We start from the raw sequence: 26445 nt of genomic DNA on the forward strand, positions 1-26445 counted from the left end.
GGGCTGGGGGCGAGGGCGCGGGGCTGGGGGCGAGGGCGCGGGGCTGGGGGCGAGGGCGCGGGCTGGGCTGGGGACGAGGGCGCGGGGCTGGGGACGAGGGCGCGGGGCTGGGGACGAGGGCGCGGGGCTGGGGGCAAGGGGGCGGGCGAGGGTGCGGTCCAGGGGGCGAGGGGGCGGGGCTGGGGGCGCGGGGCTGGGGGCGAGGGTGCGGGGCGAGGGTGCAGGGCTGGGTGCGAGGGCGCGGGTCTGGAGGCGGGATGGGGGGTGAGGGCGGGGCTGTGGGCGAGGGTGCGGGGCTGGGGGCAAGGGTGCGGGGCTGGGGCGAGGGTGCGGGGCTGGGGGCGAGTGCGCGGGCTGGGGGTGAGGGTGCCGGGCTGGAGGCGAGGCTGCGGGGGTCGGAGCGAGGCTGCGGGGGTCGGAGCGAGGCTGCGGGGGTGGGGGCGAGGGTGCGTGGGTGGGGGCGAGTGCGCTGGTCGGGGGCAACGGAGGGTGTGAGGGCGCGTGGCTGGGGGCGAGGGCGCGGGGCGAGGGCGCTGGTAGGGGCAACGGTGCGGGCGTGGGGGCGAGGGCGCGAGGGCGCGGGGCTGAGGGCGAGGGCGCGGGGCTGGGGGCGAAGGCGCGGGGCTGGGGGCGAGGGCGCGGGTCTGGGGGCGAGGCGCAGGGCTGGGAGCGAGGGCGCGGGGGCGAGGGTGCGGGGCTGGGGGCGAGGGGCTGGGAGCGAGGGTGCGGGGCTGGGGGCGAGGGTGCGGGGCTGGGGGCGAGGGTGCGGGCCTGGGGGCGAGGGCCTGGGGGCAAGGGTGCGGGTCTGGGGGCGAGGGTGCGGGGCTACTGGAGAGGGGGCGGGGCTGGGGGCGAAGCTGCGGGGCTGGGAGTGACGGCGTGGGGCTGGGGGCGAGGGCGCGGGGCTGGGGGCGAGGGGCTGGGGGCGTGGGCGCGGGGCTGGGAGCGAGGGCGCGGGGCTGGGAGCGAGGGCGCGGGGCTGGGAGCGAGGGCGCGGGGCTGGGAGCGAGGGCGCGGGGCTGGGAGCGAGGGCGCGGGGCTGGGAGCGAGGGCGCGGGGCTGGGAGCGAGGGCGCGGGGCTGTGAGCGAGGGCGCGGGGCTGGGAGCGAGGGCGCGGGGCTGGGAGCGAGGGCGCGGGGCTGGGAGCGAGGGCGCGGGGGCGAGGGTGCGGGGCTGTGGGCGAGGCTGGGGGCGACGGTGCGGGGCTGGAGGCGAGGGCGCGGGGCTGGGGGCAAAGGTGCAGGGCTGGGGGTGAGGGTGCGGGGCTGGGAGTGAGGCCGCGGGGCTGGGGGCGAGGGTGCGGGGCTGGGGACGAGGGCGCGGGGCTGGGGGCGAGGGTGCGGGGCTGGGGGCGAAGGCGCGGGGCTGGGGACGAGGGTGCGGGGCTGGGGCGAGGGGGCGGGGCTGGGGGGCGAGGGTGCGGGCCAGGGGGCAAGGGCGTGGGCTGCGGACGAGGGCGCGGGGGCGGGGGCGAGGGTGCAGGGCTGGGGGCGAGGGCGAGGGCGCGGATCTGGAGGCGGGACGGGGGGCGAGGGCGGGGCTCTGGGCGATGGTGCGGGGCTGGGGGCAAGGGTGCGGGGCTGGGGGCAAGAGAGCGGGGCTGCGGGCGAGGGCTTGGGCCTGGGGGCGAGGGTGCAGGGCTGGGGGCAAAGTTGCGGGGCTGGTGGGCGAGGGCGCGGGGCTGCGGGCGAGGGTGCGGGGCTGGGGGCGAGGGTGCGGGGCTGGGGGCGAGGGTGCGGGGCTGGGGGCGAGGGTGCGGGGCTGGGGGCGCGGGGCTGGGGGCGAGGGTGCGGGGCTGGGGGCGAGGGCGCGGGTCTGGAGGAGGGACGGTGCGAGGGCGGGGCTGTGGGCGAGGGTGGGGGCAAGGGAGCGGGGCTGTGGGCGAGGGCGCGGGCCTGGAGGCGAGGGCGCGGGCCTGGGGGCGAGGGTGCGGGTCTGGGGGCGAGGGTGCGGGGCTGGGGGCAAAGCGGTGGTGCTACTGGAGAGGGTGCGGGGCTGGGGGCGAAGCTGCGGGGCTGGGAGTGACGGCGTGGGGCTGGGGGCGACGGCGCGTGGCTGCGAGCGAGGGCGCGGGGCTGGGAGCGAGGGCGCGGGGCTGGGAGCGAGGGCCCGGGGCTGGGGGCGAGGGTGCGGGGCTGGGGGCGAAGGTGCGGGGCTGGGAGCGAGGACGCGGGGCTGGGAGCGAGGGCGCGGGGCTGGGAGCGAGGGCGCGGGGCTGGGAGCGAGGGCGCGGGGGCGAGGGTGCGGGGCTGTGGGCGAGGCTGGGGGCGACGGTGCGGGGCTGGAGGCGAGGGCGCGGGGCTGGGGGCAAAGGTGCAGGGCTGGGGGTGAGGGTGCGGGGCTGGGAGTGAGGCCGCGGGGCTGGGGGCGAGGGTGCGGGGCTGGGGACGAGGGCGCGGGGCTGGGGGCGAGGGTGCGGGGCTGGGGGCGAAGGCGCGGGGCTGGGGACGAGGGTGCGGGGCTGGGGCGAGGGGGCGGGGCTGGGGGGCGAGGGTGCGGGCCAGGGGGCAAGGGCGTGGGCTGCGGACGAGGGCGCGGGGGCGGGGGCGAGGGTGCAGGGCTGGGGGCGAGGGCGAGGGCGCGGATCTGGAGGCGGGACGGGGGGCGAGGGCGGGGCTCTGGGCGATGGTGCGGGGCTGGGGGCAAGGGTGCGGGGCTGGGGGCAAGAGAGCGGGGCTGCGGGCGAGGGCTTGGGCCTGGGGGCGAGGGTGCAGGGCTGGGGGCAAAGTTGCGGGGCTGGTGGGCGAGGGCGCGGGGCTGCGGGCGAGGGTGCGGGGCTGGGGGCGAGGGTGCGGGGCTGGGGGCGAGGGTGCGGGGCTGGGGGCGAGGGTGCGGGGCTGGGGGCGAGGGTGCGGGGCTGGGGGCGAGGGTGCGGGGCTGGGGGCGAGGGCGCGGGTCTGGAGGAGGGACGGGGCGAGGGCGGGGCTGTGGGCGAGGGTGGGGGCAAGGGAGCGGGGCTGTGGGCGAGGGCGCGGGCCTGGAGGCGAGGGCGCGGGCCTGGGGGCGAGGGTGCGGGTCTGGGGGCGAGGGTGCGGGGCTGGGGGCAAAGCGGTGGTGCTACTGGAGAGGGTGCGGGGCTGGGGGCGAAGCTGCGGGGCTGGGAGTGACGGCGTGGGGCTGGGGGCGACGGCGCGTGGCTGCGAGCGAGGGCGCGGGGCTGGGAGCGAGGGCGCGGGGCTGGGAGCGAGGGCCCGGGGCTGGGGGCGAGGGTGCGGGGCTGGGGGCGAAGGTGCGGGGCTGGGAGCGAGGGCGCGGGGCTGGGAGCGAGGGCGCGGGGCTGGGAGCGAGGGCGCGGGGCTGGGAGCGAGGGCGCGGGGCTGGGAGCGAGGGCGCGGGGCTGGGAGCGAGGGCGCGGGGCTGGGAGCGAGGGCGCGGGGCTGGGAGCGAGGGCGCGGGGGCGAGGGTGCGGGGCTGTGGGCGAGGCTGGGGGCGAGGGTGCGGGGCTGGAGGCGAGGGCGCGGGGCTGGGGGCAAAGGTGCAGGGCTGGGGGTGAGGGGACGGGGCTGGGGGCGAGGCCGCGGGGCTGGGGGCGAGGGCGCGGGGCTGGGGGCGAGGGCGCGGGGCTGGGGGCGAGGGCGCGGGGCTGGGGGCGAGGGCGCGGGGATGGGGGCGAGGGCGCGGGGCTGGGGACGAGGGCGCGGGGCTGGGGACGAGGGCGCGGGGCTGGGGACGAGGGCGCGGGGCTGGGGGCAAGGGTGCGGGGCTGGGGGCAAGGGTGCGGTGCTGGGGACGGCGCTGGGGGCGAGGGCGCGGGGCTGGGGGCGAGGGCTCGGGGCTGGGGGCGAGGGCGCGGGGGCGAGGGTGCAGGTCTGGGGGCGAGGCGAGGGAGCGGGGCTGAGGGCGAGGGTGCGGGTCTGGGGACGAGGGTGCGGGGCTGGGGGCGAGGGTGCGGGGCTGGGGGCGAGGACGCGGGGGTGAGGGGCGAGTGTGCGGGGGCGAGGGCGCGGGGCTGGGGGCGAGGGCGCGGGGCTGGGGGCGAGGGCGCGGGGCTGGGGGCGAGGGCGCGGGGCTGGGGGCGAGGGCGCGGGGCTGGGGGCGAGGGCGCGGGGCTGGGGGCGAGGGCGCGGGGCTGGGGGCGAGGGGCTGGGGGCGAGGGCGCGGGGCTGGGGGCGAGGGCGCGGGGCTGGGGGCGAGGGCGCGGGGCTGGGGGCGAGGGCGCGGGGCTGGGAGCAGGGCGCGGGGCTGGGGGCGAGGGCGCGGGGCTGGGGGCGAGGGCGCGGGGCTGGGGGCGAGGGCACGGGGCTGGGGGCGAGGGGCGCGGGGCTGGGGGCGCGGGGCTGGGGGCGAGGTCGCGGGGCTGGGGGCGAGGTCGCGGGGCTGGGGGCGAGGTCGCGGGGCTGGGGGCGAGGTCGCGGGGCTGGGGGCGAGGTTGCGGGGCTGGGGACGAGGGGGCGGGGCTGGGGGCGAGGGGGCGGGCGAGGGTGCGGTCCAGGGGGCGAGGGGGCGGGGCTGGGGGCGCGGGGCTGGGGGCGAGGGTGCGGGGCTGGGGGCGAGGGTGCAGGGCTGGGGGCGAGGGCGCGGGTCTGGAGGCGGGATGGGGGGTGAGGGCGGGGCTGTGGGCGAGGGTGCGGGGCTGGGGGCAAGGGTGCGGGGCTGGGGCGAGGGTGCGGGGCTGGGGGCGAGTGCGCGGGCTGGGGGTGAGGGTGCCGGGCTGGAGGCGAGGCTGCGGGGGTCGGAGCGAGGCTGCGGGGGTCGGAGCGAGGCTGCGGGGGTGGGGGCGAGGGTGCGTGGGTGGGGGCGAGTGCGCTGGTCGGGGGCAACGGAGGGTGTGAGGGCGCGTGGCTGGGGGCGAGGGCGCGGGGCGAGGGCGCTGGTAGGGGCAACGGTGCGGGCGTGGGGGCGAGGGCGCGAGGGCGCGGGGCTGAGGGCGAGGGCGCGGGGCTGGGGGCGAAGGCGCGGGGCTGGGGGCGAGGGCGCGGGTCTGGGGGCGAGGCGCAGGGCTGGGGGCGAGGGCGCGGGGCTGGGGCGCAGAGCTGGGGGCAAGGGCACGGGGCTGGGGGCGAGGGTGGATGCGAGGGTGGGGGGCTGGGGGCGAGGGCGCGGGGGTGGCGGCGAGGGTACAGGGATGGGTGCGAGGGTGCGGGAGTGGGGGCGAGTTTGCGGGGCTGGTGACGAAGGTGCGGGGCTGGGGGCGAGGGGCTGGGGGCGAGGGCGCGGGGCTGGGGGCAAGGGTGCGGGGCTGGGGGCGAGGGCGCGGGGCTGGGGGCGAGGGCGCGGGGCTGGGGGCAAGGGTGCGGGGCTGGGGACGGCGCTGGGGGCGAGGGCGCGGGGCTGGGGGCGAGGGCTCGGGGCTGGAGGCGAGGGCGCGGGGGCAGGTCTGGGGGCGAGGCGAGGGAGCGGGGCTGAGGGCGAGGGTCTGGGGACGAGGGTGCGGCGCTGGGGGCGAGGGTGCGGGGCTGGGGGCGAGGGCGCGGGGGTGAGGAGCGAGTGTGCGGGGGCGAGGGAGCGGGGCTGGGGGCGAGGGCGCGGGGCTGGGAGCGAGGGTGCGGGGCTGGGAGCGAGGGTGCGGGGCTGGGAGCGAGGGTGCGGGGCTGGGGGCGTGGGTGCGGGGCTGGGGGCGAGTGTGCGGGGCTGGGAGCGAGGGTGCGGGGCTGGGGGCGAGGGTGCGGGGCTGGGGGCGAGGGTGCGGGCCTGGGGGCGAGAGCCTGGGGGCGAGGGTGCGGGTCTGGGGGCGAGGGTGCGGGGCTGGGGGCAAAGCTGTGGTGCTACTGGAGAGGGGGCGGGGCTGGGGGCGAAGCTGCGGGGCTGGGAGTGACGGCGTGGGGCTGGGGGCGACGGCGCGTGGCTGGGAGCGAGGGCGCGGGGCTGGGAGCGAGGGCGCGGGGCTGGGGGCGAGGGCCCGGGGCTGGGGGCGAGGGCGCGGGGCTGGGAGCGAGGGCGCGGGGCTGGGAGCGAGGGCGCGGGGCTGGGAGCGAGGGCGCGGGGCTGGGAGCGAGGGCGCGGGGCTGGGAGCGAGGGCGCGGGGCTGGGAGCGAGGGCGCGGGGCTGGGAGCGAGGGCGCGGGGCTGGGAGCGAGGGCGCGGGGCTGGGAGCGAGGGCGCGGGGCTGGGAGCGAGGGCGCGGGGCTTGGAGCGAGGGCGCGGGGCTGGGAGCGAGGGCGCGGGGCTGGGAGCGAGGGCGCGGGGGCGAGGGTGCGGCGGTTGTGGGCGAGGGTGCGGGGCTGGAGGCGAGGGCGCGGGGCTGGGGGCAAAGGTGCAGGGCTGGGGGTGAGGGTGCGGGGCTGGGAGTGAGGCCGCGGGGCTGGGGGTGAGGGCGCGGGGCTGGGGACGAGGGCGCGGGGCTGGGGACGAGGGCGCGGGGCTGGGGGCGAGGGTGCGGGGCTGGGGGCGAGGGCGCGGTGCTGGGGGCGACGGGGCGGGGCTGGGGCGAGGGGGCGGGGCTGGGGGGGCGAGGGTGCTGGCCAGGGGGCAAGGGCGTGGGCTGCGGACGAGGGCGCGGGGGCGAAGGTGCAGGGCTGGGGGCGAGGGCGCGGATCTGGAGGCGGGACGGGGGGCGAGGGCGGGGCTCTGGGCGATGGTGCGGGGCTGGGGGCAAGGGTGCGGGGCTGGGGGCAAGAGAGCGGGGCTGCGGGCGAGGGCTTGGGCCTGGGGGCGAGGGTGCAGGGCTGGGGGCAAAGTTGCGGGGCTGGGGGGCGAGGGCGCGGGGCTGCGGGCGAGGGAGCGGGGCTGGGGGCGAGGGTGTGGGGCTGGGGGCGAGGGTGCGGGGCTGGGGGCGAGGGTGCGGGGCTGGGGGCGAGGGCGCGGGTCTGGAGGAGGGATGGGGCGAGGGCGGGGCTGTGGGCGAGGGTGGGGGCAAGGGAGCGGGGCTGTGGGCGAGGGCGCGGGCCTGGGGGCGAGGGCCTGGGGGCGAGGGTGCGGGTCTGGGGGCGAGGGTGCGGGTCTGGGGGCGAGGGTGCGGGGCTGGGGGCAAAGCGGTGGTGCTACTGGAGAGGGTGCGGGGCTGGGGGCGAAGCTGCGGGGCTGGGAGTGACGGCGTGGGGCTGGGGGCGACGGCGCGTGGTTGGGAGCGAGGGCGCGGGGCTGGGAGCGAGGGCGCGGGGCTGGGAGCGAGGGCGCGGGGCTGGGAGCGAGGGCGCGGGGCTGGGAGCGAGGGCCCAGGGCTGGGGGCGAGGGTGCAGGGCTGGGGGCGAGGGTGCGGGGCTGGGGGCGAGGATGCGGGGCTGGGGGCGAGGGCGCGGGGCTGGGGGCGAGGGCGCGGGGCTGGGAGCGAGGGCGCGGGGCTGGGAGCGAGGGCGCGGGGCTGGGAGCGAGGGCGCGGGGCTGGGAGCGAAGGCGCGGGGCTGGGGGCGAGGGTGCGGGGCTGTGGGCGAGGCTGGGGGCGAGGGTGCGGGGCTGGAGGCGAGGGCGCGGGGCTGGGAGCGAGGGTGCGGGGCTGGGAGCGAGGGTGCGGGGCTGGGGGCGAGGGTGCGGGGCTGGGGGCGAGGGTGCGGGGCTGGGGGCGAGGGTGCGGGGCTGGGGGCGAGGGGCTGGGAGCGAGGGTGCGGGGCTGGGGGCGAGGGTGCGGGGCTGGGGGCGAGGGCGCGGGGCTGGGGGCGAGGGCGCGGGGCTGGGGGCGAGGGCGCGGGGCTGAGGGCGAGGTCACGGGGCTGGGGGCGAGGTCGCGGGGCTGGGGGCGAGGTCGCGGGGCTGGGGACGAGGGGGCGGGGCTGGGGGCGAGGGGGCGGGCGAGGGTGCGGTCCAGGGGGCGAGGGGGCGGGGCTGGGGGCGCGGGGCTGGGGGCGAGGGTGCGGGGCTGGGGGCGAGGGTGCGGGGCTGGGGGCGAGGGCGCGGGTCTGGAGGCGGGATTGGGGGTGAGGGCGGGGCTGTGGGCGAGGGTGCGGGGCTGGGGGCAAGTGTGCGGGGCTGGGGCGAGGGTGCGGGGCTGGGGGCAAAGGTGCGGGGCTGGGGGTGAGGGTGCGGGGCTGGGAGTGAGGCCGCGGGGCTGGGAGTGAGGCCGCGGGGCTGGGGGCGAGGGCGCGGGGCTGGGGACGAGGGCGCGGGGCTGGGGACGAGGGCGCGGGGCTGGGGGCGAGGGCGCGGGGCTGGGGACGAGGGCGCGGGGCTGGGGACGAGGGCGCGGGGCTGGGGACGAGGGCGCGGGGCTGGGGGCGAGGGCGCGGGGCTGGGGGCGAGGGTGCGGGGCTGGGGGGCGAGGGTGCGGGGCTGGGGACGGCGCTGGGGGCGAGGGCGCGGGGCTGGGGGCGAGGGCGAGGGGCTGGAGGCGAGGGCGCGGGGGCGAGGGTGCAGGTCTGGGGGCGAGGGCGCGGGGCGAGGGAGCGGGGCTCAGGGCGAGGGTCTGGGGACGAGGGTGCGGGGCTGGGGGCGAGGGTGCGGGGCTGGGGGCGAGGGTGCGGGGCTGGGGGCGAGGGTGCAGGGCTGGGGGCGAGGGTGCGGGGCTGGGGGCGAGGGTGCGGGGCTGGGGGCGATGGTGCGGGGCTGGGGGCGAGGGTGCGGGGCTGGGGGCGAGGGTGCGGGGCTGGGGGCGAGGGGCTGGGAGCGAGGGTGCGGGGCTGGGGGAGAGTGTGCGGGGCTGGGGGCGAGGGCGCGGGGGCGAGGGTGCAGGTCTGGGGGCGAGGGCGCGGGGCGAGGGCGCGGGGCTGAGGGCGAGGGTCTGGGGGCGAGGGCGCGGGGCTGGGGGCGAGGGTGCGGGGCTGGGGGCGAGGGCGCGGGGGTGAGGGGCGAGTGTGCGGGGGCGAGGGTGCGGGGCTGGGGGCGAGTGCGCGGGGCTGGGGGCGAGGGTGCGGGGCTGGGGGCGAGGGCGCGGGGCTGGGGGCGAGGGCGCGGGGCTGGGGGCGAGGGCGCGGGGCGAGTGCGCGGGGCTGGGGGCGAGGGCGCGGGGCTGGGGGCGAGGGCGCGGGGCTGGGGGCGAGGGCGCGGGGCTGGGGGCGAGGGCGCGGGGCTGGGGGCGAGGGCGCGGGGCTGGGGGCGAGGGCGCGGGGCTGGGGGCGAGGGCGCGGGGCTGGGGGCGAGGGCGCGGGGCTGGGGGCGAGGGCGCGGGGCTGGGGGCGAGGGCGCGGGGCTGGGGGCGAGGGCGCGGGGCTGGGGGCGAGGGCGCGGGGCTGGGGGCGAGGGCGCGGGGCTGGGGGCGAGGGCGCGGGGCTGGGGGCGAGGGCGCGGGGCTGGGGGCGAGGGCGCGGGGCTGGGGGCGAGGGCGCGGGGCTGGGGGCGAGGGCGCGGGGCTGGGGGCGAGGGCGCGGGGGCTGGGGGCGAGGGCGCGGGGGCTGGGGGCGAGGGTGCGGGGGCTGGGGGCGAGGGCGCGGGGGCTGGGGGCGAGGGCGCGGGGCTGGGGGCGAGGGCGCGGGGCTGGGGGCGAGGGCGCGGGGCGGGGGCGCTGGTAGGGGCAACGGTGCGGGCGTGGGGGCGAGGGCGCGGGGCTGGGGGCGAGGGTGCGGGGCTGGGGGCGAAGGCGCGGGGCTGGGGGCGAGGGTCTGGGGGCGAGGCGCAGGGCTGGGGGCGAGGGCCCGGGGCTGGGGCGCAGAGCTGGGGGCAAGGGCACGGGGCTGGGGGCGAGGGTGGATGCGAGGGTGGGGGGCTGAGGGCGAGGGCGCGGGGGTGGCGGCGAGGGTGCAGGGATGGGTGCGAGGGTGCGGGAGTGGGGGCGAGTGTGCGGGGCTGGTGACGAAGGTGCGGGGCTGGGGGCGAGGGGCTGGGGGCGAGGGCGCGGGGCTGGGGGCGAGGGCGCGGGGGCTGGGGGCGAGGGCGCGGGGGCTGGGGGCGAGGGCGCGGGGGCTGGGGGCGAGGGCGCGGGGCTGGGGGCGAGGGCGCGGGGCTGGGGGCGAGGGCGCGGGGCTGGGGGCGAGGGCGCGGGGCTGGGGGCGAGGGCGCGGGGCTGGGGGCGAGGGCGCGGGGCTGGGGGCGAGGGCGCGGGGCTGGGGGCGAGGGCGCGGGGCGAGGGGGCGAGGGCGCGGGGCGAGGGCGCGGGGCTGGGGGCGAGGGCGCGGGGCTGGGAGCGAGGGCGCGGGGCTGGGGGCGAGGGCGCGGGGCTGGGGGCGAGGGCGCGGGGCTGGGGGCGAGGGCGCGGGGCTGGGGGCGAGGGCGCGGGGCTGGGGGCGAGGGCGCGGGGCTGGGGGCGAGGGCGCGCGGCTGGGGGCGAGGGTGCGGGGCTGAGGGCGAGGTCACGGGGCTGGGGGCGAGGTCGCGGGGCTGGGGGCGAGGTCGCGGGGCTGGGGGCGAGGTCGCGGGGCTGGGGGCGAGGGGGCGGGGCTGGGGGCGAGGGGGCGGGGCTGGGGGCGAGGGGGCGGGCGAGGGTGCGGTCCAGGGGGCGAGGGGGCGGGGCTGGGGGCGCGGGGCTGGGGGCGAGGGTGCGGGGCTGGGGGCGAGGGTGCGGGGCTGGGGGCGAGGGTGCGGGGCTGGGGGCGAGGGCGCGGGTCTGGAGGCGGGATTGGGGGTGAGGGCGGGGCTGTGGGCGAGGGTGCGGGGCTGGGGGCAAGTGTGCGGGGCTGGGGCGAGGGTGCGGGGCTGGGGGCGAGTGCGCGGGCTGGGGGTGAGGGTGCCGGGCTGGAGGCGAGGCTGCGGGGGTCGGAGCGAGGCTGCGGGGGTCGGAGCGAGGCTGCGGGGGTGGGGGCGAGGGTGCGTGGGTGGGGGCGAGGGCGCTGGTCGGGGGCAACGGTGGGTGTGAGGGCGCGTGGCTGGGGGCGAGGGCGCAGGGCGAGGGCGCTGGTAGGGGCAACGGTGCGGGCGTGGGGGCGAGGGCGCGGGGCTGGGGGCGAGGGTGCGGGGCTGGGGGCGAAGGCGCGGGGCTGGGGGCGAGGGTCTGGGGGCGAGGCGCAGGGCTGGGGGCGAGGGCCCGGGGCTGGGGCGCAGAGCTGGGGGCAAGGGCACGGGGCTGGGGGCGAGGGTGGATGCGAGGGTGGGGGGCTGGGGGCGAGGGCGCGGGGGTGGCGGCGAGGGTGCAGGGATGGGTGCGAGGGTGCGGGAGTGGGGGCGAGTGTGCGGGGCTGGTGACGAAGGTGCGGGGCTGGGGGCGAGGGGCTGGGGGCGAGGGCGCGGGGCTGGGGGCGAGGGCGCGGGGGCTGGGGGCGAGGGCGCGGGGGCTGGGGGCGAGGGCGCGGGGGCTGGGGGCGAGGGCGCGGGGGCTGGGGGCGAGGGCGCGGGGCTGGGGGCGAGGGCGCGGGGCTGGGGGCGAGGGCGCGGGGCTGGGGGCGAGGGCGCGGGGCTGGGGGCGAGGGCGCGGGGCTGGGGGCGAGGGCGCGGGGCTGGGGGCGCGGGCGCGGGGCTGGGGGCGAGGGCGCGGGGCTGGGGGCGAGGGCGCGGGGCTGGGGGCGAGGGGCTGGGGGCGAGGGCGCGGGGCTGGGGGCGAGGGCGCGGGGCTGGGGGCGAGGGCGCGGGGCTGGGGGCGAGGGCGCGGGGCTGGGGGCGAGGGCGCGGGGCTGGGGGCGAGGGCGCGGGGCTGGGGGCGAGGGCGCGGGGCTGGGGGCGAGGGCGCGGGGCTGGGGGCGAGGGCGCGGGGCTGGGGGCGAGGGCGCGGGGCTGGGGGCGAGGGCGCGGGGCTGGGGGCGAGGGCGCGGGGCTGAGGGCGAGGTCGCAGGGCAGGGGGCGAGGTCGCGGGGCTGGGGGCGAGGCCGCGGGGCTGGGGGCGAGGTTGCGGGGCTGGGGGCGAGGCGGGGGGGGGGAGGCGGGGGGGCGAGGTTGCGTGGCTGGAGGCGAGGCATGGGGGGGGGCGAGGCGGGGGGGGCGAGGTCGCGGGGCTGGGAGCTAGGGTGCGGGGCTGGGGGCGAGGGTGCGGGGCTGGGGACGAGGTGGGGGGCGAGGAGGCGGGGTTGGGGGCGAGGGTGCCGGGCTGTCGGCGAGGGCGTGGGGCTGGGGGCTCGGGTGCGGGGCTGGGGGCGAGGGTGCGGGGCTGGGAGCGAGGGCGCGGGGCAGGGAGCGAGGGCGCGGGGCTGGGAGCGAGGGCGCGGGGCTGGGAGCGAGGGCGCGGGGCTGGGAGCGAGGGCGCGGGGCTGGCAGCGAGGGCGCGGGGCTGGGAGCGAGGGCGCGGGGCTGGGAGCGAGGGCGCGGGGCTGGGAGCGAGGGCGCGGGGCTGGGAGCGAGGGCGCGGGGCTGGGAGCGAGGGCGCGGGGGCGAGGCTGTGGGCGAGGCTGGGGGCGAGGGTGCGGGGCTGGAGGCGAGGGCACGGGGCTGGGGGCAAAGGTGCAGGGCTGGGGGTGAGGGTGCGGGGCTGGGGGCGAGGGCGCGGGGCTGGGGACGAGGGCGCGGGGCTGGGGGCGAGGGCGCGGGGCTGGGGGCGAGGGTGCGGGGCTGGGGGCGAGGGTGCGGGGCTGGGGGCGAGGGTGCGGGGCTGGGGGCGAGGGCGCGGGGCTGGGAGCGAGGGCGCGGGGCTGGGAGCGAGGGCGCGGGGCTGGGAGCGAGGGCGCGGGGCTGGGAGCGAGGGCGCGGGGCTGGGAGCGAGGGCGCGGGGCTTTGTGCGAGGCTGGGGGCGAGGGTGCGGGGCTGGAGGCGAGGGCGCGGGGCTGGGGGCAAAGGTGCAGGGCTGGGGGTGAGGGTGCGGGGCGGGGAGTGAGGCTGCGGGGCTGGGGGCGAGGGCGCGGGGCTGGGGACGAGGGCGCGGGGCTGGGGGCGAGGGTGCGGGGCTGGGGGTGAGGGCGCGGGGCTGGGGACGAGGGTGCGGGGCTGGGGACGAGGGTGCGGGGCTGGAGCGAGGGGGCGGGGCTGGGGGGCGAGGGTGCGGGCCAGGGGGCAAGGGCGTGGGCTGCGGACGAGGGCGCGAGGGTGCAGGGCTGGGGGCGAGTGCGCGGATCTGGAGGCGGGACGGGGGGCGAGGGCGGGGCTCTGGGCGATGGTGCGGGGCTGGGGGCAAGGGTGCGGGGCTGGGGGCAAGAGAGCGGGGCTGCGGGCGAGGGCTTGGGCCTGGGGGCGAGGGTGCAGGGCATGGGGCAAAGTTGCGGGGCTGGGGGGCGAGGGCGCGGGGCTGCGGGCGAGGGTGCGGGGCTGGGGGCGAGGGTGCGGGGCTGGGGGCGAGGGTGCGGGGCTGGGGGCGAGGGTGCGGGGCTGGGGGCGAGGGTGCGGGGCTGGAGGAGGGACGGGGCGAGGGCGGGGCTGTGGGCGAGGGTGGGGGCAAGGGAGCGGGGCTGTGGGCGAGGGCGCGGGCGAGGGCGCGGGCCTGGGGGCGAGGGCCTGGGGGCGAGGGTGCGGGGCTGGGGGCAAAGCGGTGGTGCTACTGGAGAGGGTGCGGGGCTGGGGGCGAAGCTGCGGGGCTGGGAGTGACGGCGTGGGGCTGGGGGCGACGGCGCGTGGCTGGGAGCGAGGGCGCGGGGCTGGGAGCGAGGGGGCGGGGCTGGGAGCGAGGGGGCGGGGCTGGGAGCGAGGGCCCAGGGCTGGGGGCGAGGGTGCGGGGCTGGGGGCGAGGGCGCGGGGCTGGGGGCGAGGGCGCGGGGCTGGGGGCGAGGGCGCGGGGCTGGGGGCGAGGGCGCGGGGCGAGGGCGCGGGGCTGGGGGCGAGGGCGCGGGGCTGGGGGCGAGGGCGCGGGGCTGGGGGCGAGGGCGCGGGGCTGGGAGCTAGGGCGCGGGGCTGGGTGCGAGGGTGCGGGGCTGGGGGCGAGGGGCTGGGGGCGAGGGCGCGGGGCTGGGGGCGAGGGCACGGGGCTGGGGGCGAGGGCGCGGGGCTGGGGGCGCGGGGCGTGGGGGCGAGGGCGCGGGGCTGGGGGCGAGGTCACGGGGCTGGGGGCGAGGTCGCGGGGCTGGGGGCGAGGTCGCGGGGCTGGGGGCGAGGTCGCGGGGCTGGGGGCGAGGTCGCGGGGCTGGGGGCGAGGTTGCGGGGCTGGGGACGAGGGGGCGGGGCTGGGTGCGAGGGGGCGGGCGTGGGTGCGGTCCAGGGGGCGAGGGGGCGGGGCTGGGGGTGCGGGGCTGGGGGCGAGGGTGCGGGGGCTGGGGGCGAGGGTGCGGGGCTGGGGGCGAGGGTGCGGGGCTGGGGGCGAGGGTGCGGGGCTGGGGGCGAGGGCGCGGGTCTGGAGGAGGGACGGGGCGAGGGCGGGGCTGTGGGCGAGGGTGGGGGCAAGGGAGCGGGGCTGTGGGCGAGGGCGCGGGCCTGGAGGCGAGGGCGCGGGCCTGGGGGCGAGGGTGCGGGTCTGGGGGCGAGGGTGCGGGGCTGGGGGCAAAGCGGTGGTGCTACTGGAGAGGGTGCGGGGCTGGGGGCGAAGCTGCGGGGCTGGGAGTGACGGCGTGGGGCTGGGGGCGACGGCGCGTGGCTGGGAGCGAGGGCGCGGGGCTGGGAGCGAGGGCGCGGGGCTGGGAGCGAGGGCCCGGGGCTGGGGGCGAGGGTGCGGGGCTGGGGGCGAGGGTGCGGGGCTGGGAGCGAGGGCGCGGGGCTGGGAGCGAGGGCGCGGGGCTGGGAGCGAGGGCGCGGGGCTGGGAGCGAGGGCGCGGGGCTGGGAGCGAGGGCGCGGGGCTGGGAGCGAGGGCGCGGGGCTGGGAGCGAGGGCGCGGGGCTGGGAGCGAGGGCGCGGGGGCGAGGGTGCGGGGCTGTGGGCGAGGCTGGGGGCGAGGGTGCGGGGCTGGAGGCGAGGGCGCGGGGCTGGGGGCAAAGGTGCAGGGCGCGGGGCTGGGGACGAGGGCGCGGGGCTGGGGACGAGGGCGCGGGGCTGGGGACGAGGGCGCGGGGCTGGGGACGAGGGCGCGGGGCTGGGGACGAGGACGCGGGGCTGGGGACGAGGACGCGGGGCTGGGGACGAGGGCGCGGGGCTGGGGGCAAGGGTGCGGGGCTGGGGGCAAGGGTGCGGGGCTGGGGACGGCGCTGGGGGCGAGGGCGCGGGGATGGGGGCGAGGGCTCGGGGCTGGGGGCAAGAGAGCGGGGCTGCGGGCGAGGGCTTGGGCCTGGGGGCGAGGGTGCAGGGCTGGGGGCAAAGTTGCGGGGCTGGGGGGCGAGGGCGCGGGGCTGCGGGCGAGGGTGCGGGGCTGGGGGCGAGGGTGTGGGGCTGGGGGCGAGGGTGCGGGGCTGTGGGCGAGGGTGCGGGGCTGGGGGCGAGGGTGCGGGGCTGGGGGCGAGGGCGCGGGTCTGGAGGAGGGACGGGGCGAGGGCGGGGCTGTGGGCGAGGGTGGGGGCAAGGGAGCGGGGCTGTGGGCGAGGGTGCGGGGCTGGGGGCGCGGGTCTGGAGGAGGGACGGGGCGAGGGCGGGGCTGTGGGCGAGGGTGGGGGCAAGGGAGCGGGGCTGTGGGCGAGGGCGCGGGCCTGGGGGCGAGGGCGCGGGGCTGGGAGCGAGGGCGCGGGGCTGGGAGCGAGGGCGCGGGGCTGGGAGCGAGGGCGCGGGGCTGGGAGCGAGGGCGCGGGGCTGGGAGCGAGGGCGCGGGGCTGGGAGCGAGGGCGCGGGGCTGGGAGCGAGGGCGCGGGGCTGGGAGCGAGGGCGCGGGGCTGGGAGCGAGGGCGCGGGGCTGGGAGCGAGGGCGCGGGGCTGGGAGCGAGGGCGCGGGGCTGGGAGCGAGGGCGCGGGGCTGGGAGCGAGGGCGCGGGGCTGGGAGCGAGGGCGCGGGGCTGGGAGCGAGGGCGCGGGGCTGGGAGCGAGGGCGCGGGGGCGAGGGTGCGGGGCTGTGGGCGAGGCTGGGGGCGAGGGTGCGCGGCTGGAGGCGAGGGCGCGGGGCTGGGGGCAAAGGTGCAGGGCTGTGGGTGAGGGTACGGGGCTGGGAGTGAGGCCGCGGGGCTGGGGGCGAGGGCGCGGGGCTGGGGATGAGGGCGCGGGGCTTGGGGCGAGGGCGCGGGGCTGGGGGCGAGGGCGCGGGGCTGGGGGCGAGGGCGCGGGGCTGGGGACGAGGGTGCGGGGCTGGGGACGAGGGGGCGGGGCTGGGGGGCGAGGGTGCGGGCCAGGGGGCAAGGGCGTGGGCTGCGGACGAGGGCGCGGGGGCGAGGGTGCAGGGCTGGGGGCGAGGGCGCGGATCTGGAGGCGCGACGGGGGGCGAGGGCGGGGCTCTGGGCGATGGTGCGGGGCTGGGGGCAAGGGTGCGGGGCTGGGGGCAAGAGAGCGGGGCTGCGGGCGAGGGCTTGGGCCTGGGGGCGAGGGTGCAGGGCTGGGGGCAAAGTTGCGGGGCTGGGGGGCGAGGGCGCGGGGCTGCGGGCGAGGGTGCGGGGCTGGGGGCGAGGGTGTGGGGCTGGGGGCGAGGGTGCGGGGCTGGGGGCGAGGGTGCGGGGCTGGGGGCGAGGGCGCGCGTCTGGAGGAGGGACGGGGCGAGGGCGGGGCTGTGGGCGAGGGTGGGGGCAAGGGAGCGGGGCTGTGGGCGAGGGCGCGGGCCTGGGGGCGAGGGCGCGGGCCTGGGGGCGAGGGCCTGGGTGCGAGGGTGCGGGCCTGGGGGCGAGGGTGCGGGGCTGGGGGCAAAGCGGAGGTGCTACTGGAGAGGGTGCGGGGCTGGGGGTGAAGCTGCGGGGCTGGGAGTGACGGCGTGGGGCTGGGGGCGACGGCGCGTGGCTGGGAGCGAGGGCGCGGGGCTCGGAGCGAGGGCGCGGGGCTGGGAGCGAGGGCGCGGGGCTGGGAGCGAGGGCCTGGGGCGGGGGGCGAGGGCGCGGGGCTGGGGGCGAGGGCGCGGGGCTGGGGGCGAGGGCGCGGGGCTGGGAGCGAGGGCCCGGGGCTGGGGGCGAGGGTGCGGGGCTGGGGGCGAGGGTGCGGGGCTGGGAGCGAGGGCGCGGGGCTGGGAGCGAGGGCGCGGGGCTGGGAGCGAGGGCGCGGGGCTGGGAGCGAGGGCGCGGGGCTGGGAGCGAGGGCGCGGGGCTGGGAGCGAGGGCGCGGGGCTGGGAGCGAGGGCGCGGGGCTGGGAGCGAGGGCGCGGGGCTGGGAGCGAGGGCGCGGGGCTGGGAGCGAGGGCGCGGGGCTGGGAGCGAGGGCGCGGGGCTGGGAGCGAGGGCGCGGGGGCGAGGGTGCGGGGCTGTGGGCGAGCCTGGGGGCGAGGGTGCGTGGCTCGGAGCGAGGGCCCGGGGCTGGGAGCGAGGGTGCGGGGCTGGGGGCGAGGGTGCGGGGCTGGGGGCGAGGGTGCGGGGCTGGGGGCGAGGGCGCGGGGCTGGGAGCGAGGGCGCGGGGCTGGGAGCGAGGGCGCGGGGCTGGGAGCGAGGGCGCGGGGCTGGGAGCGAGGGCGCGGGGCTGGGAGCGAGGGCGCGGGGCTGGGAGCGAGGGCGGGAGCGAGGGCGCGGGGGCGAGGGTGCGGGGTGTGGGCGAGCCTGGGGGCGAGGGTGCGATGCTGGAGGCGAGGGCGCGGGGGCAAAGGTGCAGGGCTGGGGGTGAGGGTACGGGGCTGGGGACGAGGGCGCGGGGCTGGGGGCGAGGCTGGGGACGAGGGCGCGGGGCTGGGGACGAGGGTGCGGGGCTGGGGACGAGGGCGCGGGGCTGGGGGCGAGGGTGCGGGGCTGGGGACGGCGCTGGGGGCGAGGGCGCGGGGCTGGGGGCGAGGGCTCGGGGCTGGAGGCGAGGGCGCGGGGGCGAGGGAGCAGGTCTGGGGGCGAGGGCGCAGGGCGAGGGAGCGGGGCTGAGGGCGAGGGTGCGTGTCTGGGGACGAGGGTGCGGGGCTGAGGGGCGAGGGTGAGGGGCTGGGGGCGAGGGCGCGGGGCGAGAGTGCGGGGGCGAGGGTGCGGGGCTGGGGGCGTGTGGCTGGGAGCGAGGGTGCGGGGCTGGGAGCGAGGGTGCGGGGCTGGGGGCGAGGGTGCGGGGCTGGGGGCGAGGGTGCGGGGCTGGGGGCGAGGGTGCGGGGCTGGGGGCGAGGGTGCGGGGCTGGGGGCGAGGGGCTGTGAGCGAGTGTGCGGGGCTGGGGGGCGAGGGTGCGGGGCTGGGGGCGAGGGTGCGGGCCTGGGGGCGAGGGCCTGGGGGCGAGGGTGCGGGTCTGGGGGCGAGGGTGCGGGGCTGGGGGCAAAGCTCTGGTGCTACTGGAGAGGGGGCGGGACAGGGGGGGAAGCTGCGGGGCTGGGAGTGACGGCGTGGGGCTGGGGGCGACGGCGCGTGGCTGGGAGCGAGGCTGGGAGCGAGGGCGCGGGGCTGGGAGCGAGGGCGCGGGGCTGGGAGCGAGGGCGCGGGGCTGGGAGCGAGGGCGCGGGGCTGGGAGCGAGGGCGCGGGGCTGGGAGCGAGAGCGCGGGGCTGGGAGCGAGGGCGCGGGGCTGGGAGCGAGGGCGCGGGGCTGGGAGCGAGGGCGCGGGGCTGGGAGCGAGGGCGCGGGGCTTTGTGCGAGGCTGGGGGCGAGGGTGCGGGGCTGGAGGCGAGGGCGCGGGGCTGGGGGCAAAGGTGCAGGGCTGGGGGTGAGGGTGCGGGGCGGGGAGTGAGGCTGCGGGGCTGGGGGCGAGGGCGCGGGGCTGGGGACGAGGGCGCGGGGCTGGGGGCGAGGGTGCGGGGCTGGGGGCGAGGGCGCGGGGCTGGGGGCGAGGGCGCGGGGCTGGGGACGAGGGTGCGGGGCTGGGGACGAGGGTGCGGGGCTGGAGCGAGGGGGCGGGGCTGGGGGGCGAGGGTGCGGGCCAGGGGGCAAGGGCGTGGGCTGCGGACGAGGGCGCGAGGGTGCAGGGCTGGGGGCGAGTGCGCGGATCTGGAGGCGGGACGGGGGGCGAGGGCGGGGCTCTGGGCGATGGTGCGGGGCTGGGGGCAAGGGTGCGGGGCTGGGGGCAAGAGAGCGGGGCTGCGGGCGAGGGCTTGGGCCTGGGGGCGAGGGTGCAGGGCATGGGGCAAAGTTGCGGGGCTGGGGGGCGAGGGCGCGGGGCTGCGGGCGAGGGTGCGGGGCTGGGGGCGAGGGTGCGGGGCTGGGGGCGAGGGTGCGGGGCTGGGGGCGAGGGTGCGGGGCTGGGGGCGAGGGTGCGGGGCTGGGGGCGAGGGTGCGGGTCTGGAGGAGGTACGGGGCGAGGGCGGGGCTGTGGGCGAGGGTGGGGGCAAGGGAGCGGGGCTGTGGGCGAGGGCGCGGGCCTGGGGGCGAGGGCCTGGGGGCGAGGGTGCGGGGCTGGGGGCAAAGCGGTGGTGCTACTGGAGAGGGTGCGGGGCTGGGGGCGAAGCTGCGGGGCTGGGAGTGACGGCGTGGGGCTGGGGGCGACGGCGCGTGGCTGGGAGCGAGGGCGCGGGGCTGGGAGCGAGGGGGCGGGGCTGGGAGCGAGGGGGCGGGGCTGGGAGCGAGGGCCCAGGGCTGGGGGCGAGGGTGCGGGGCTGGGAGCGAGGGCGCGGGGCTGGGAGCGAGGGGGCGGGGCTGGGAGCGAGGGGGCGGGGCTGGGAGCGAGGGCCCAGGGCTGGGGGCGAGGGCGCGGGGCTGGGAGCGAGGGCGCGGGGCTGGGAGCGAGGGCGCGGGGCTGGGAGCGAGGGCGCGGGGCTGGGAGCGAGGGCGCGGGGCTGGGAGCGAGGGCGCGGGGCTGGGAGCGAGGGCGCGGGGGCGAGGGTGCGGGGCTGTGGGCGAGGCTGGGGGCGAGGGTGCGCGGCTGGAGGCGAGGGCGCGGGGCTGGGGGCAAAGGTGCAGGGCTGTGGGTGAGGGTACGGGGCTGGGAGTGAGGCCGCGGGGCTGGGGGCGAGGGCGCGGGGCTGGGGATGAGGGCGCGGGGCTGGGGGCGAGGGCGCGGGGCTGGGGGCGAGGGCGCGGGGCTGGGGACGAGGGTGCGGGGCTGGGGACGAGGGGGCGGGGCTGGGGGGCGAGGGTGCGGGCCAGGGGGCAAGGGCGTGGGCTGCGGACGAGGGCGCGGGGGCGAGGGTGCAGGGCTGGGGGCGAGGGCGCGGATCTGGAGGCGCGACGGGGGGCGAGGGCGGGGCTCTGGGCGATGGTGCGGGGCTGGGGGCAAGGGTGCGGGGCTGGGGGCAAGAGAGCGGGGCTGCGGGCGAGGGCTTGGGCCTGGGGGCGAGGGTGCAGGGCTGGGGGCAAAGTTGCGGGGCTGGGGGGCGAGGGCGCGGGGCTGCGGGCGAGGGTGCGGGGCTGGGGGCGAGGGTGTGGGGCTGGGGGCGAGGGTGCGGGGCTGGGGGCGAGGGTGCGGGGCTGGGGGCGAGGGCGCGCGTCTGGAGGAGGGACGGGGCGAGGGCGGGGCTGTGGGCGAGGGTGGGGGCAAGGGAGCGGGGCTGTGGGCGAGGGGGCGGGCCTGGGGGCGAGGGCGCGGGCCTGGGGGCGAGGGCCTGGGTGCGAGGGTGCGGGCCTGGGGGCGAGGGTGCGGGGCTGGGGGCAAAGCGGAGGTGCTACTGGAGAGGGTGCGGGGCTGGGGGTGAAGCTGCGGGGCTGGGAGTGACGGCGTGGGGCTGGGGGCGACGGCGCGTGGCTGGGAGCGAGGGCGCGGGGCTCGGAGCGAGGGCGCGGGGCTGTGAGCGAGGGCGCGGGGCTGGGAGCGAGGGCCTGGGGCGGGGGGCGAGGGCGCGGGGCAGGGGCCGAGGGCGCGGGGCTGGGGGCGAGGGCGCGGGGCTGGGAGCGAGGGCCCGGGGCTGGGGGCGAGGGCGCGGGGCTGGGGGCGAGGGCGCGGGGCTGGGAGCGAGGGCGCGGGGCTGGGAGCGAGGGCGCGGGGCTGGGAGCGAGGGCGCGGGGCTGGGAGCGAGGGCGCGGGGCTGGGAGCGAGGGCGCGGGGCTGGGAGCGAGGGCGCGGGGCTGGGAGCGAGGGCGCGGGGCTGGGAGCGAGGGCGCGGGGCTGGGAGCGAGGGCGCGGGGCTGGGAGCGAGGGCGCGGGGGCGAGGGTGCGGGGCTGTGGGCGAGCCTGGGGGCGAGGGTGCGTGGCTCGGAGCGAGGGCCCGGGGCTGGGGGCGAGGGTGCGGGACTGGGGGCGAGGGTGCGGGGCTGGGGGCGAGGGTGCGGGGCTGGGGGCGAGGGCGCGGGGCTGGGAGCGAGGGCGCGGGGCTGGGAGCGAGGGCGCGGGGCTGGGAGCGAGGGCGCGGGGCTGGGAGCGAGGGCGCGGGGCTGGGAGCGAGGGCGCGGGGCTGGGAGCGAGGGCGGGAGCGAGGGCGCGGGGGCGAGGGTGCGGGGCTGTGGGCGAGCCTGGGGGCGAGGGTGCGATGCTGGAGGCGAGGGCGCGGGGTCAAAGGTGCAGGGCTGGGGGTGAGGGTACGGGGCTGGGAGTGAGGTCGCGGGGCTGGGGGCGAGGGCGCGGGGCTGGGGACGAGGGCGCGGGGCTGGGGGCGAGGCTGGGGACGAGGGCGCGGGGCTGGGGACGAGGGTGCGGGGCTGGGGACGAGGGCGCGGGGCTGGGGGCGAGGGTGCAGGGCTGGGGACGGCGCTGGGGGCGAGGGCGCGGGGCTGGGGGCGAGGGCTCGGGGCTGGAGGCGAGGGCGCGGGGGCGAGGGTGCAGGTCTGGGGGCGAGGGCGCAGGGCGAGGGAGCGGGGCTGAGGGCGAGGGTGCGTGTCTGGGGACGAGGGTGCGGGGCTGAGGGGCGAGGGTGCGGGGCTGGGGGCGAGGGCGCGGGGCGAGAGTGCGGGGGCGAGGGTGCGGGGCTGGGGGCGTGTGGCTGGGAGCGAGGGTGCGGGGCTGGGGGCGAGGGTGCGGGGCTGGGGGCGAGGGTGCGGGGCTGGGGGCGAGGGTGCGGGGCTGGGGGCGAGGGTGCGGGGCTGGGGGCGAGGGTGCGGGGCTGGGGGCGAGGGTGCGGGGCTGGGGGCGAGGGGCTGTGAGCGAGTGTGCGGGGCTGGGGGCGAGGGTGCGGGGCTGGGGGCGAGGGTGCGGGCCTGGGGGCGAGGGCCTGGGGGCGAGGGTGCGGGTCTGGGGGCGAGGGTGCGGGGCTGGGGGCAAAGCTCTGGTGCTACTGGAGAGGGGGCGGGGCAGGGGGGGAAGCTGTGGGGCTGGGAGTGACGGCGTGGGGCTGGGGGCGACGGCGCGTGGCTGGGAGCGAGGCTGGGAGCGAGGGCGCGGGGCTGGGAGCGAGGGCGCGGGGCTGGGAGCGAGGGCGCGGGGCTGGGAGCGAGGGCGCGGGGCTGGGAGCGAGGGCGCGGGGCTGGGAGCGAGGGCGCGGGGCTGGGAGCGAGGGCGCGGGGCTGGGAGCGAGGGCGCGGGGCTGGGAGCGAGGGCGCGGGGCTTTGTGCGAGGCTGGGGGCGAGGGTGCGGGGCTGGAGGCGAGGGCGCGGGGCTGGGGGCGAAGGTGCAGGGCTGGGGGTGAGGGTGCGGGGCGGGGAGTGAGGCTGCGGGGCTGGGGGCAAGAGAGCGGGGCTGCGGGCGAGGGCTTGGGCCTGGGGGCGAGGGTGCAGGGCATGGGGCAAAGTTGCGGGGCTGGGGGGCGAGGGCGCGGGGCTGCGGGCGAGGGTGCGGGGCTGGGGGCGAGGGTGCGGGGCTGGGGGCGAGGGTGCGGGGCTGGGGGCGAGGGTGCAGGGCTGGGGGCGAGGGTGCGGGGCTGGGGGCGAGGGTGCGGGTCTGGAGGAGGTACGGGGCGAGAGCGGGGCTGTGGGCGAGGGTGGGGGCAAGGGAGCGGGGCTGTGGGCGAGGGCGCGGGCGAGGGCGCGGGCCTGGGGGCGAGGGCCTGGGGGCGAGGGTGCGGGGCTGGGGGCAAAGCGGTGGTGCTACTGGAGAGGGTGCGGGGCTGGGGGCGAAGCTGCGGGGCTGGGAGTGACGGCGTGGGGCTGGGGGCGACGGCGCGTGGCTGGGAGCGAGGGCGCGGCGCTGGGAGCGAGGGGGCGGGGCTGGGAGCGAGGGGGCGGGGCTGGGAGCGAGGGCCCAGGGCTGGGGGCGAGGGTGCGGGGCTGGGAGCGAGGGCGCGGGGCTGGGAGCGAGGGGGCGGGGCTGGGAGCGAGGGGGCGGGGCTGGGAGCGAGGGCCCAGGGCTGGGGGCGAGGGCGCGGGGCTGGGAGCGAGGGCGCGGGGCTGGGAGCGAGGGCGCGGGGCTGGGAGCGAGGGCGCGGGGCTGGGAGCGAGGGCGCGGGGCTGGGAGCGAGGGCGCGGGGCTGGGAGCGAGGGCGCGGGGGCGAGGGTGCGGGGCTGTGGGCGAGGCTGGGGGCGAGGGTGCGCGGCTGGAGGCGAGGGCGCGGGGCTGGGGGCAAAGGTGCAGGGCTGTGGGTGAGGGTACGGGGCTGGGAGTGAGGCCGCGGGGCTGGGGGCGAGGGCGCGGGGCTGGGGATGAGGGCGCGGGGCTGGGGGCGAGGGCGCGGGGCTGGGGGCGAGGGCGCGGGGCTGGGGACGAGGGTGCGGGGCTGGGGACGAGGGGGCGGGGCTGGGGGGCGAGGGTGCGGGCCAGGGGGCAAGGGCGTGGGCTGCGGACGAGGGCGCGGGGGCGAGGGTGCAGGGCTGGGGGCGAGGGCGCGGATCTGGAGGCGCGACGGGGGGCGAGGGCGGGGCTCTGGGCGATGGTGCGGGGCTGGGGGCAAGGGTGCGGGGCTGGGGGCAAGAGAGCGGGGCTGCGGGCGAGGGCTTGGGCCTGGGGGCGAGGGTGCAGGGCTGGGGGCAAAGTTGCGGGGCTGGGGGGCGAGGGCGCGGGGCTGCGGGCGAGGGTGCGGGGCTGGGGGCGAGGGTGTGGGGCTGGGGGCGAGGGTGCGGGGCTGGGGGCGAGGGTGCGGGGCTGGGGGCGAGGGCGCGCGTCTGGAGGAGGGACGGGGCGAGGGCGGGGCTGTGGGCGAGGGTGGGGGCAAGGGAGCGGGGCTGTGGGCGAGGGGGCGGGCCTGGGGGCGAGGGCGCGGGCCTGGGGGCGAGGGCCTGGGTGCGAGGGTGCGGGCCTGGGGGCGAGGGTGCGGGGCTGGGGGAAAGCGGAGGTGCTACTGGAGAGGGTGCGGGGCTGGGGGTGAAGCTGCGGGGCTGGGAGTGACGGCGTGGGGCTGGGGGCGACGGCGCGTGGCTGTGAGCGAGGGCGCGGGGCTCGGAGCGAGGGCGCGGGGCTGTGAGCGAGGGCGCGGGGCTGGGAGCGAGGGCCTGGGGCGGGGGGCGAGGGCGCGGGGCAGGGGCCGAGGGCGCGGGGCTGGGGGCGAGGGCGCGGGGCTGGGAGCGAGGGCCCGGGGCTGGGGGCGAGGGCGCGGGGCTGGGGGCGAGGGCGCGGGGCTGGGAGCGAGGGCGCGGGGCTGGGAGCGAGGGCGCGGGGCTGGGAGCGAGGGCGCGGGGCTGGGAGCGAGGGCGCGGGGCTGGGAGCGAGGGCGCGGGGCTGGGAGCGAGGGCGCGGGGCTGGGAGCGAGGGCGCGGGGCTGGGAGCGAGGGCGCGGGGCTGGGAGCGAGGGCGCGGGGCTGGGAGCGAGGGCGCGGGGGCGAGGGTGCGGGGCTGTGGGCGAGCCTGGGGGCGAGGGTGCGTGGCTCGGAGCGAGGGCCCGGGGCTGGGGGCGAGGGTGCGGGACTGGGGGCGAGGGTGCGGGGCTGGGGGCGAGGGTGCGGGGCTGGGGGCGAGGGCGCGGGGCTGGGAGCGAGGGCGCGGGGCTGGGAGCGAGGGCGCGGGGCTGGGAGCGAGGGCGCGGGGCTGGGAGCGAGGGCGCGGGGCTGGGAGCGAGGGCGCGGGGCTGGGAGCGAGGGCGGGAGCGAGGGCGCGGGGGCGAGGGTGCGGGGCTGTGGGCGAGCCTGGGGGCGAGGGTGCGATGCTGGAGGCGAGGGCGCGGGGTCAAAGGTGCAGGGCTGGGGGTGAGGGTACGGGGCTGGGAGTGAGGTCGCGGGGCTGGGGGCGAGGGCGCGGGGCTGGGGACGAGGGCGCGGGGCTGGGGGCGAGGCTGGGGACGAGGGCGCGGGGCTGGGGACGAGGGTGCGGGGCTGGGGACGAGGGCGCGGGGCTGGGGGCGAGGGTGCGGGGCTGGGGACGGCGCTGGGGGCGAGGGCGCGGGGCTGGGGGCGAGGGCTCGGGGCTGGAGGCGAGGGCGCGGGGGCGAGGGTGCAGGTCTGGGGGCGAGGGCGCAGGGCGAGGGAGCGGGGCTGAGGGCGAGGGTGCGTGTCTGGGGACGAGGGTGCGGGGCTGAGGGGCGAGGGTGCGGGGCTGGGGGCGAGGGCGCGGGGCGAGAGTGCGGGGGCGAGGGTGCGGGGCTGGGGGCGTGTGGCTGGGAGCGAGGGTGCGGGGCTGGGGGCGAGGGTGCGGGGCTGGGGGCGAGGGTGCGGGGCTGGGGGCGAGGGTGCGGGGCTGGGGGCGAGGGTGCGGGGCTGGGGGCGAGGGTGCGGGGCTGGGGGCGAGGGGCTGTGAGCGAGTGTGCGGGGCTGGGGGCGAGGGTGCGGGGCTGGGGGCGAGGGTGCGGGCCTGGGGGCGAGGGCCTGGGGGCGAGGGTGCGGGTCTGGGGGCGAGGGTGCGGGGCTGGGGGCAAAGCTCTGGTGCTACTGGAGAGGGGGCGGGGCAGGGGGGAAGCTGTGGGGCTGGGAGTGACGGCGTGGGGCTGGGGGCGACGGCGCGTGGCTGGGAGCGAGGCTGGGAGCGAGGGCGCGGGGCTGGGAGCGAGGGCGCGGGGCTGGGAGCGAGGGCGCGGGGCTGGGAGCGAGGGCGCGGGGCTGGGAGCGAGGGCGCGGGGCTGGGAGCGAGGGCGCGGGGCTGGGAGCGAGGGCGCGGGGCTGGGAGCGAGGGCGCGGGGCTGGGAGCGAGGGCGCGGGGCTTTGTGCGAGGCTGGGGGCGAGGGTGCGGGGCTGGAGGCGAGGGCGCGGGGCTGGGGGCGAAGGTGCAGGGCTGGGGGTGAGGGTGCGGGGCGGGGAGTGAGGCTGCGGGGCTGGGGGCGAGGGCGCGGGGCTGGGGACGAGGGCGCGGGGCTGGGGGCGAGGGTGCGGGGCTGGGGGCGAGGGCGCGGGGCTGGGGACGAGGGTGCGGGGCTGGGGACGAGGGTGCGGGGCTGGAGCGAGGGGGCGGGGCTGGGGGGCGAGGGTGCGGGCCAGGGGGCAAGGGCGTGGGCTGCGGACGAGGGCGCGAGGGTGCAGGGCTGGGGGCGAGTGCGCGGATCTGGAGGCGGGACGGGGGGCGAGGGCGGGGCTCTGGGCGATGGTGCGGGGCTGGGGGCAAGGGTGCGGGGCTGGGGGCAAGAGAGCGGGGCTGCAGGCGAGGGCTTGGGCCTGGGGGCGAGGGTGCAGGGCATGGGGCAAAGTTGCGGGGCTGGGGGGGCGAGGGCGCGGGGCTGCGGGCGAGGGTGCGGGGCTGGGGGCGAGGGTGCGGGGCTGGGGGCGAGGGTGCGGGGCTGGGGGCGAGGGTGCGGGGCTGGGGGCGAGGGTGCGGGTCTGGAGGAGGGACGGGGCGAGGGCGGGGCTGTGGGCGAGGGTGGGGGCAAGGGAGCGGGGCTGTGGGCGAGGGCGCGGGCGAGGGCGCGGGCCTGGGGGCGAGGGCCTGGGGGCGAGGGTGCGGGGCTGGGGGCAAAGCGGTGGTGCTACTGGAGAGGGTGCGGGGCTGGGGGCGAAGCTGCGGGGCTGGGAGTGACGGCGTGGGGCTGGGGGCGACGGCGCGTGGCTGGGAGCGAGGGCGCGGGGCTGGGAGCGAGGGGGCGGGGCTGGGAGCGAGGGGGCGGGGCTGGGAGCGAGGGCCCAGGGCTGGGGGCGAGGGCGCGGGGCTGGGGGCGAGGGCGCGGGGCTGGGGGCGAGGGCGCGGGGCTGGGGGCGAGGGCGCGGGGCGAGGGCGCGGGGCTGGGGGCGAGGGCGCGGGGCTGGGGGCGAGGGCGCGGGGCTGGGGGCGAGGGCGCGGGGCTGGGAGCTAGGGCGCGGGGCTGGGTGCGAGGGTGCGGGGCTGGGG

General features: G+C 83.1%; 1 protein-coding gene across 1 annotated transcript in view; it reads right to left on the reverse strand.

Annotated features, from left to right (window-relative positions):
- The window catches only part of LOC144488687 (uncharacterized), a gene marked incomplete at both ends in the record, with an annotated part of 65872 nt that extends 43537 nt beyond the window's left edge, over positions 1 to 22335 (reverse strand). The window contains 8 exon segments of the mRNA XM_078206776.1: positions 1486 to 1540; positions 2469 to 2636; positions 10924 to 11133; positions 12711 to 12746; positions 13368 to 13613; positions 13770 to 13948; positions 21223 to 21321; positions 22279 to 22335. Of these exon segments, the coding sequence (XP_078062902.1) occupies positions 1486 to 1540; positions 2469 to 2636; positions 10924 to 11133; positions 12711 to 12746; positions 13368 to 13613; positions 13770 to 13948; positions 21223 to 21321; positions 22279 to 22335 (1050 nt within the window).
- Positions 22336 to 26445: the final 4110 nt, after the last annotated feature.

Source organism: Mustelus asterias, unplaced genomic scaffold (assembly GCF_964213995.1).
Source record: "Mustelus asterias unplaced genomic scaffold, sMusAst1.hap1.1 HAP1_SCAFFOLD_1773, whole genome shotgun sequence".
Taxonomy (NCBI): domain Eukaryota; kingdom Metazoa; phylum Chordata; class Chondrichthyes; order Carcharhiniformes; family Triakidae; genus Mustelus; species Mustelus asterias.